Source organism: Desmodus rotundus, chromosome 12, assembly GCF_022682495.2.
Source record: "Desmodus rotundus isolate HL8 chromosome 12, HLdesRot8A.1, whole genome shotgun sequence".
NCBI classification, from domain to species: Eukaryota; Metazoa; Chordata; class Mammalia; order Chiroptera; family Phyllostomidae; genus Desmodus; species Desmodus rotundus.
In genome coordinates this window covers 41,796,454-41,806,209 of record NC_071398.1, presented here as the reverse complement: position 1 = coordinate 41,806,209, position 9,756 = coordinate 41,796,454, and the positions used below count along the sequence as shown (strand labels likewise).

The 9,756-nt window shown below is 51.3% G+C and overlaps 2 protein-coding genes across 2 annotated transcripts; one reads left to right on the top strand and one right to left on the bottom strand.

Moving 5' to 3' along the window:
- The first annotated feature begins 2,273 nt into the window (after positions 1-2,273).
- ZNF428 (zinc finger protein 428) lies at positions 2,274-9,296 on the top strand. Its single transcript, XM_024569459.3, has 2 exons — positions 2,274-2,411; positions 8,638-9,296. Exons 1-2 carry the CDS (start codon positions 2,336-2,338, stop codon positions 9,144-9,146), a joined length of 585 nt encoding a protein of 194 aa, XP_024425227.3. The 5' UTR covers positions 2,274-2,335; the 3' UTR covers positions 9,147-9,296.
- Positions 2,371-5,006, bottom strand: SRRM5 (serine/arginine repetitive matrix 5). The gene has a single exon (XM_053915393.1). It carries the CDS (start codon positions 4,819-4,821, stop codon positions 2,371-2,373), a length of 2,451 nt encoding a protein of 816 aa, XP_053771368.1. The 5' UTR covers positions 4,822-5,006.
- Positions 9,297-9,756: the final 460 nt, after the last annotated feature.

Sequence of the window (9,756 nt, the reverse complement as noted above, 5' to 3'; positions counted from 1 at the left end):
GACATAAAGTAGAATTCCCAAATTAAACGAGGCCCTACAGGCAATAGGGTCTTATGAGAACTTCTGTGCTAATTGTGAATCTTCTCTCTTCTTAAAGCCCATCATATCCAGGTTTCCTTAGAAAACCCCTGCCGTTGATGCCAGCCCTCCCATGCCCCAGCCTTTTTCAGTCATCGGTCATAAGCTTTTTCTTTTTAGTCCCTAGCATTAATCTTGAACTCCAGGCTCTGAAGCGATGTGTACATTTTCCACCATTGTATACCTAGTGCCCAGCACAGACCTTAGCATGGAAGAGGCACAGCTGAGGCTGCCGCCCATTCCCTAATTTGCTCTGCCTGGCTTTTATCGTGGGAAACAAAGAAGGGGGAGAGAAAGGAGTTAAGAGAAGACTTCTTGGTAGAGGCAGACAGAGCATTTGAGCTGGGAGAAAGTACAGATTCTTGTTTGAGGTAAGCTTTGGAGGGCAGGTTGGAGTTCTCCAGGCTGACAAGAGAGAAGGAGGGTATTCTGGACAAGAACAGCAGGATTTGCTAAGAACCACAGATGTAAAAAGTCCTGCATCTTCCATGCACAGGGAGAGGGAGAAATCTGGAAGGCCTGGGGTTTATAGAGTCAGAAGTGGGAAGTAATGACAGCCACTGAGTACCTGACACATATGAGCAATTTATATGAATGAATCTACTGAATCTTAGAAAAATATTTTCAGCCGAGGGATCATTTTATGAGAGGTGGGATGATGTGGCTTCAAATCCTAGTCCATGTGGGAACCGGTTGGTGTGGCCTTGGGCTGCTTGTTAATCCTCTCTGTCTCAGTATCTTCATCTGCACACAGGAGATAATCTGTTTCAACGTGGTTATGAGAACTGAGTTAAGTCCCGAAGTGCTTTTGAAGAAACAGGCTTGGTCCTTTGCTTAAAGCTACGCAGTCAGAATATGGCAGATTTAGGATTCAAACCTAGATACCTGTATTTTGCTGTGTATAATACATGCTTTTTTGCCCCAATTTTTAAAAAATTTTTATTTACTTTTAGAGAGAGGAAGAGAGGGAGAGAAACATCAATGTGTGAGAGGTACAGTGATCTGTTGCCTCTCACATGCCCCCCACTGGGGACCTGGCCCACCCCAGGCTTGTGCCCTGACTGGGAATCAAACTGGCGACCTTTTCAGTTCTCAGGCCAGTGCTCAGTCCACTGAACCACACCTGAAAGGGCATGCCCAGGTTTTTTGAAGGAAAAATAAGGATGCGTATTACACATGAGTAGTTCTAATTTTGTATCTGTATAAATGTTTTTAATTCTTTTCTTTACGCTTAATGCATTAAAAGTGTATTCTAGAAAGCAATAACTATACCTGTATGCAAAATAATACCCTGGAATATGATCATTGTTTTTGTTTCTAAAAATAAGTAAATAAAAATTTGAATTAAAAAAGGTTTTTTTTCCTGAAAGTTTGAGCCAAAAACATGGGTGCTCGTTATGCACGACAAAATACACTACTGTCTTGCCAGAGTGTAAGTTAATATAGAGCCACAGCTAGTACAGCCATACCAGTTGTTTAAATATTTAAATACTTCTGGAATGGTTGGTATGTCACCACTTCCCCAAGTAATCTGTGCCCCCAACTGTCACTTTGGGTCCTCCCCCAACTCCAGACTTCCCCACACTCCAGCAACTAACAGATTAATGCCTATCATAGGACCTTGTTCCATTCTCAGTTCTGATTCGTACCCGTGCTAGTACCCCTCTTTAAATATTTGGAATTGCCCTGGCTGCTGTGGCTCAGTGGCCCCAAACCGAAAGGTAGCCAGTTCGATTCCCAGTCAGGGCACATGCCTGGGTTGTGGGCCAGGTCCCCAGTGGGGGTGTGTGTGAGAGGCAACCACACATTGATGTTTTTCACCTCTCTTTCTTCCTCCCTTCCCTCCTCTCTAAAAATAAATAAGTAAAACCTTTTAAATAAATAAATATTTGGAATGTTATCCTTTCCTGCCCCACTGAAGAACCACAGACAGCTTTGTTGCCCAGATGAGGAAATGAAGATCTACATGGGGGCAGGGCCAGCAGCCAAAGCGCAGTGGGCAGTCGGGGACAGAGCTGGGGCCATCTTTGCTTTGCCCCCATCACTGAGCACATAGCTGAGCCTGGGGAGGCAGATGCTGTGTAAAAATTTATTAAGTCACCATAGGCCTTTCCTTTCCCTGTCCAGCATCCCTCTACCTGCTGACATCCTCCTGCATTAGAGAACTTGTGGCGGAGGTGTTTCTGTGGAGAGCTGGCCGGGGAGGGACGCTGCCTAGCTGCTGCTCTGTTGCTGTCTCCTGTCCGCTCCTCTGGCCATGACAGAGACCCGTGAGCCAGCTGAGACTGGAGGCTACGCCAGCTTGGAAGAAGATGATGAAGACCTTTCTCCAGGTGAGGCGTCCTTAGAGGTGGTGGTGTTGGCTTGAGTAGCATCCTGGCTTGGGATTGGAGCTTCGCTGAGAAATCTTGAGGGGGAATGGTTCCTTGACTCACTGGGTGTTCTATTCTGACAGGGACTCTGTGCCCTGCTGGGGGATCCCTTCCCGCTGAGGCTTCTGGTGGGGGTTGTAGATTGGCTGTTATTACTCTCTTTGCTGGGGGTTCTAGACCGGCTGTGGTCGCTATCTTTTGGGGAGGTTCTAGACTGGCTGTGTGCTGTCTTGCTGGGGGTTCTGGCTCGGCTGTGATCTTTCTCCGATCTGGAGGTTCTAGATCTGCTGCGACCCCTCTCCCTTCTGGAGGTTCTAGATTGGCTATGACCTCTCTCCCTTCTGGGGGTTCTGGTTCCACTGTGATCTCTGTTTTTCCTGGGGATTCTAGATCGGCTGTGATCTCTTTCCATGTCAGAGCTTCTGGATCTGCTGTGATCTCTTTCCATGTCAGAGCTTCTGGATCGGCTGTGATCTATTTCCTTACTGGAGCTTCTAGATCGTCTATGGTCTCTTTCCTTCCTGGAGGTTCCAGATCGACTGTGGTCTCTTTCCTTACTGGAGCTTCTAGATTGGCTGTGGTCTCTTTCCTTCCTGGAGGTTCCAGATTGGCTGTGGTCTCTTTCCTTACTGGAGCTTCTAGATTGGCTGTGGTCTCTTTCCTTACTGGAGCTTCTAGATCGTCTGTGGTCTCTTTCCTTCCTGGAGGTTCCAGATCGGCTGTGGTCTTTTTCCTTATTGGAGCTTCCAGATCGGCTGTGATCTCTTTCCTTCCTGGAGGTTCCAGATCGTCTGTGGTCTCTTTCCTTCCTGGAGGTTCCAGATCGGCTGTGGTCTCTTTCCTTACTGGAGCTTCTAGATCGTCTGTGATCTCTTTCCTTACTGGAGCTTCTAGATCGTCTGTGGTCTCTTTCCTTCCTGGAGGTTCCAGATCGACTGTGGTCTCTTTCCTTACTGGAGCTTCTAGATTGGCTGTGGTCTCTTTTCTTACTGGAGCTTCTAGATCGTCTGTGATCTCTTTCCTTACTGGAGCTTCCAGATCGGCTGTGATCTCTTTCCTTCCTGGAGGTTCCAGATTGGCTGTGGTGTCTTTCCTTACTGGAGATTCTAGATCGGCTATGATCTCTTTCCTTAGTGGAGCTTCCAGATCGTCTGTGATCTCTTTCCTTACTGAATCTTCCAGATCGACTGTGGTGTCTTTCCTTACTGGAGCTTCCAGATCGGCTGTGATATCTCTCTTTTCTGGGGGTGCTAGGTTGGCTGTGATCTCTTTCCTTCCTGGAGGTCCCCGATTGGCTATGATCTCTTTCCTTGCTGAGAGTTCTAGATTGTCTGTGACCTCTGTTCTTGCTGGGGCTTCCAGACTGGCTGAGACATCTTTCCCTTCTGGGGGTCCTAGATTGGTATTGACTTTTTTCGTGGCTGTGGCTTCTAGACTGGCTGTGTCTTTTCATGTGGCTGGAAGTTTCCTTCCGGGTACGACTTCTTGCCCTACTATGATTTCTCTTCCAACTGTGACTTCTCGCCCTGCTGTGGGTCCTCTTCTGACTGCGACTTCCGGCCCTTCTGGGAGTTCTAGACCGGCAATGACTTCGGGTCCTGCTGGATGCACTACCCCGGTTACAACTCTTGAGGATGTTGGATATCTGGTTTGGGCTATAAATCCATTTCCTGCTGAGGCTGATCATCTGACTATAACTCTTCACCTTCCTCCATGATGGAGACTGGCTATAACCTCTGTCCTTGAAGGGACTTCTGATGGAGCTATAACTCTTTGCCCTACTGGGGGTTACAGCCATCCTGGAACTCGTCCCCATACCCGAGGTTCCTGGTGGGCTGTAACTCTTCTCTCTGTTCATATTTCTACGCTGGCTCTTACTCCTTTCCTGGCTGCCAGTTCTAGGCCGGCTATAACTCTTCCTCCCTTTCTCTTTTTGCTGAGAAGCAGTTCTCACCTTGCTGGGTGACCTCTTGGAGTGGCGGCCTCCCCTTCTGCCAGGAGTTCTGCCCCGGCTACATGTACCCTTCCGCAGGCAGCGTCTTACCCCGCTAGCCTTGCTGGCGGTGCTGGCCCTGGTGGCGGTGCTGGCCTTGCTAGGTGTTCTTGCCCTGCTGTGCACTCCGGACCTGCTGCTGGGCTGGTTAGAAGGGGCTGTCTTTGTGCTTTCCCATTTGGTGGACTTGGAGCTGCTGGGGCTTGTGACCGAGTTGGGGGCCATTGATGGTGCCGTGGGCACCGAAGAGCTGTTGGGCATTGCTGACTCAGTAGCCTTCAAGGAGGGAGGAGGCTTGGGAGACATCGTGGGCATTGAGGGTCCAGTGGATGCCACAGACCTGCTGGGCTGTGAGGATCTTGTAGGTGGAGAAGACATGGTGGGCGCAAAAAGGCTTGTGGTCCTGGAAGTCCCAGCGGACGTGAAAGACCTGGTGGCCCTGGACGACCACCTGATTGCCTTTCACAGGCCAACTGCGTGAAGTCACAGTGGGCATTGAAGGCCCTGTGGGTGCTGTGAAGTCAGAGGTGGGAGGATATGGAGGGGTGGGGCCCTATCCCAAAGGCCAGAGAGGTTTCCTCGGTGTTTTGCAATCATTCTGCAAATTTCTCCTGAGGCTGACAGAGGCTCAGCAATGCTGGGGACACAGAGACAGGTAGCCAGATTGTCCTACCTTCCAGGGGTCAGACCCAGGTGGTCAGTTATGTTAGGGGGCCCAGAGCAGAGAGATACTGACTGCTGGGGGACTCAGGGAGGACCTCACAGAGGAGGTGACAAGTAAGCTGGAGCCTTAAAAAGGAATTTGCTGCTCAGTATGGAAAAGGTGGCCCCAGGTGGAAGAAGAGCAAAGGCAAAGGCCTGGAGGAGGGAGATCTGAGCCTTGGGGCCACCCAAGCAATGAACCAGACAAAGTCCCTGCTTTGGGGGACAGGCAGTAAACACACAAGTAGGTGTTACATAAAGTCAGTTGAGAAAAATAAAGCAGGGTTAGGGGCATCGGAGTGCTGGGGAGGGATTGCTTGTTAGCTGGAGTGATCAGGGTGTCACTGAGAAGGTGGCACTGGAGCAGATGTGGCAGAAGGGCAGAAGGGCTTAATCCACCTCCAGGAAGGGTGGCAAAGCCCTGAGGCCGGTACATGCCTGGAGTGTGGAGGGACAGTGAGGAGCCCAGGCTGGCTCAGTTGTAATAGGAGCCTTCTGGGTTGCCAGAGAAAACCAAGGAAGGGGGGCTGGGACAAACGCAGGGCAAGGCCGTTGCAGCCCTACGAGAGGAGAGCCACCTGTAGCAGGCTCCTGCCCCTGCATCTAAAGAAGCAGTATTCCCCACACGGCCACCAAAGTGAGGACTCCTCCTTCTTGGACCATTACTTGTGTGTGCACCCCCCATAACGACTGATGGTGTCACCCTTTCCTGTGGGCACAGGTGACCAGTTTGTTGCTGATTGCAGACAAAAACTTGAACTGAACACACAGTTTATAGCAGAAAGAGAGAGAGCAGACTTATTAAGTGATAGTACACTCCACAGAACATGAGAGCACGCCAACCCTGAGTGCAGATTGACCTTGTGGGCTGGAGGGATTCAATTTTTATAGGGTGGATCCTTCCTGGCTAGTTTTGGTGGGCTTTTACTGTGCACCTACAAATAGTTGTATTTTAAAGCTATTGCGCGTGTGGTCTCCCATGATTTTCCTTGATTGGCCACCGCAGAAGGGGTCACACAATGTTAATTGATTATAATGAAGGAGGGGTCATGTAGCATCTTCTGCACAGGTACATTCATGAGTCACCATGATTCAGCGCTTTTCCAGAAAGCAGGAACAACCGGTCTTAGCACAGGGTCTCTGTCTTGTTTGGATGTCCTTTATCTTAGCCCTGGGGCACCTCCCGAGTTTCCTCCTTCCTATCTCCTGCCTCACTTGGACTTTAAATTGTTTCTTTTTTTTAACCCAAACTTGTCCTTAAACATGTCCTTCATTTGCATGCAGTCACAGCCAGCCCTGGCTGGTGTGGCTCAGTGGATTGAACCACAAAGTCACTGGTTCAGTTCCCAGTCAGGGTACGTGCCTGGCTTGCGGGCTGGGTCCCCAGTTGGCAGCGTGCGTGAGGCAGCCGATCTGTGTTTCTCCCACACAACGTTGTTTCTCTCCTTTTCTCTCTCTCTAAAAATGACGAAAGTTTTTTTAAAAACCACAATCATATTATCTATACTTACACATAAATCTTTTAATTAACTTAACTAGATACTTATCTATACAGTCACATGCCACACAATGAATGAAATTTTGGTCAACAACTGACCACGTATACCATGCTCATCCCATGGATCAGACCGGAGCTGAAAAATTCTTACTGCCCAGTGACGTTGTAGCCGTCGTAACTGCGTAGTGCAGCACGTGACACAAACGCCATTGTGCGGTGGCCCGCAGTATTCGGCACAGGAACACGCTGTGCCGCTGTGAAGCCTGGGAGCTACAGGGGCACGACCGGGTCGCTCCCGTGTACAGTTAGCCCTCAGACCGCGCAGGTTTGAACTGCTCAGGCTCCTTCATAACGAGACTTTTCCGCTGACCCTCTCAGTCCAGTAGGTCTGTTTTCCATAAGGATTATTTTAAGATGGTTATTTTCAAGAAGTAACTGTCAGGGAAGTTCTGAAGACCAAGAAGAAACTACCTTTGTGAGAGGCATTTATATTTGTAAGGGAAATTTCCGTTAGTAAGGGTGTGTCAGTCAGGTACCAGGAAGGGGGATTACCTTATCTCTAAAAATGTTCATCAGTGCAGATGACTGGGGCTTAAATCTGCATAACATCCTACCCCTTGCTTACTGCCCTTTCTGGTAATCTGCCAGAGCTGGCTTCCCCCACCCCCAGCAACTTGGTCTTCAACTGAAGAACCTATTTAAGGTGGTGGCTCAGCCATATGTTGAGTTACTCAGTTTTCCTGAGTCTCTTCCACGTGTACGGGGCTATACGTGTCACTGGACTGTTCCTCCTGTGCATCATAGGGGGGTCTCAGCCCAGAACCCAGAAGAGTCAAGGTAGAGCAGCAGCCTAGGTGTGTGAGGTGGGCCGGACGGTCTAGATTGTGTAAGTGCTCTCTGTCACGTTTGCACAACAGAAACGTAGCCCTGTCATTACATAAAACCACGTATCTCAAAGTACCTGTATACCGTGTCTTTTAATTGGCTTAAATACCTGCCCCTCTCCCACTGGGGCCACCTCTTCTGTCTCTAGCTGCAAACTCCTGTGGTCTTTAAGGCTCCAGCTCACACCTCCCCGCCCCGTGAGGTCCTCCCTGACTTCCCCAGCTGTCAGTGTGTCTCCATTCTGGGCCCCCCAACACCACTTACTACCTGAGCCCTCACTCAGGTAGTGAGGGCTCAGGTAGTCTGGGTCTGGGGCCTGGAGACGCCTGGAAGGTCTCTGTGTCCCAGCAGTGCAGCGCCTGAGTCAGCCTTAGGAGGTACTCGTTCAAATATTTGTCTCCCTAAAATGACTTGGCAGAGGCGATTACACGTATGTAGCTTTCCCTGTTAGAGCTGTGAGACTGGAGGCCTAACTGCTCCGTGCTCCAGTTTCTCCTTCTGTCACTCAGGAATAATAATAGTAATAGTAATGGTAATAATAGTGTCTCCCTCCAGGGTTGCTGCTTGGGCTCTTCCAGCCCTGGCTGGTGTGGCTCAGTGGATTGAGTACTGGCCTGTGAACCAAAGGGTCGCTGTTTTGATTCCCAGTCAGGGCACATGCCTGGGTTGCAGGCCAGGTCCCCAGTTTGGGGCAAGTGAGAGGCAACCACACATTGATGTTTCTCTCCCTCTCCTTCTTCTCCCTCCCCCTCGGTCTAAAAATAAATAAAATATTAAGAAAAAAAAGACTAGGGCTCTTCCAAAGCTACGGGCGCAGCTGCTGCTGTTTTTACTGTCCCCACGTTTACTCCCGTTTCGTCTTTATGAGCCCCTAACATGCCGTTCTGGCAAGACATTCGTTTGTTTGACGCGCAGACACTGAGCGCCTGCCATGCACCAGGCCCTGCCCTGTGGGATGGGGAGCCATCTGTTGGGAAGGGCAGGGCTGTGCCTGGGCCACCCTCTCTCTCTGGTGACTAGCCTCAGTGGGGCTTGGGGAGGGGACAGTCACCTGGGCGTAGCCTTCGGTCTTCTGATGCTGCTGTCTTTCCCCGCCCGCCCACCCGCAGGCCCCGAGCATTCCTCTGACTCCGAATATACACTCTCAGAGCCGGACTCTGAAGAGGAAGAAGATGAGGAGGAGGAGGAAGAGGAGACCACTGATGACCCCGAATATGACCCTGGCTACAAGGTGAAGCAGCGCCTGGGTGGGGGCCGGGGCGGCCCTTCCCGCCGGGCCCCCCGTGCAGCCCAGCCCCCGGGCCCCGCAGCCCAACCCTGCCAGCTCTGTGGCCGCTCACCCCTTGGGGAGGCCCCACCAGGCACCCCACCCTGCCGCCTCTGCTCTCCCGCCACAGCCCCCCAGGAAGCACCCGCCCCCGAAGGCAGGGTGCTGGGGGAGGAAGAAGAAGAGCCCCCTCGGGCTAGGGAGGGCCGACCCGCCGGGAGAGAGGAGGAGGAGGAGGACGAAGAGGAGGATGAGGAGGGCACCTACCACTGCACAGAGTGCGAGGATTCCTTCGACAACCTTGGGGAGCTGCACGGGCACTTCATGCTGCACGCCCGGGGCGAGGTGTAGGCGCATCCCCACCCAGGAAGCCTGGCAGGAGGGGTGGGGTGGGAGGAGGGGGCTGAGGAAATCGGGTGCTTGAAATGGTCCTGGGGGTTGGGGTGCTGCTTATCTGTGTCCTCTTAGTATGTGTGAAGGCCAGAATAAAGCCAGATTCTGCGTGTGTCAGTCCAGCGTGTTTGGTGTCTGTGTGTGTATGTGTGTGTGTGTGCGTGCTCCAGGGTGTGAGGCATGTGCCTGGGCATCCACCTGCATGCCCCTCACCCCCTGGGCTCCTTCTAGGGGGAACTTTAGGGTCATTGTTGCCTAGATAATTAACATTGACTAAGCACTATATGGTCAGTGTAGTTTCCACAAATTTACTCGTAGGCCCCATGACGTACAGGCTCAAACACAACAGAATTTTGTTTCTCGCTCACACAATCGTCCAGGGTAGGTGTTTCAGGTTGGCAGGCAACCCTTCTCCATCCAGTGATGTGGGGACCCAGGCTATCTCCGAAGCCTGTTTTCATCCCCATGGTCATGCTGGGCGGCCTTGGCCCGGGAGCCTGGAGAGGCACACGTGTTCTCTTACAAGCCCAGCCTAGAGGTGGCAGTGCTGCTTTCATTTGCATCCCTT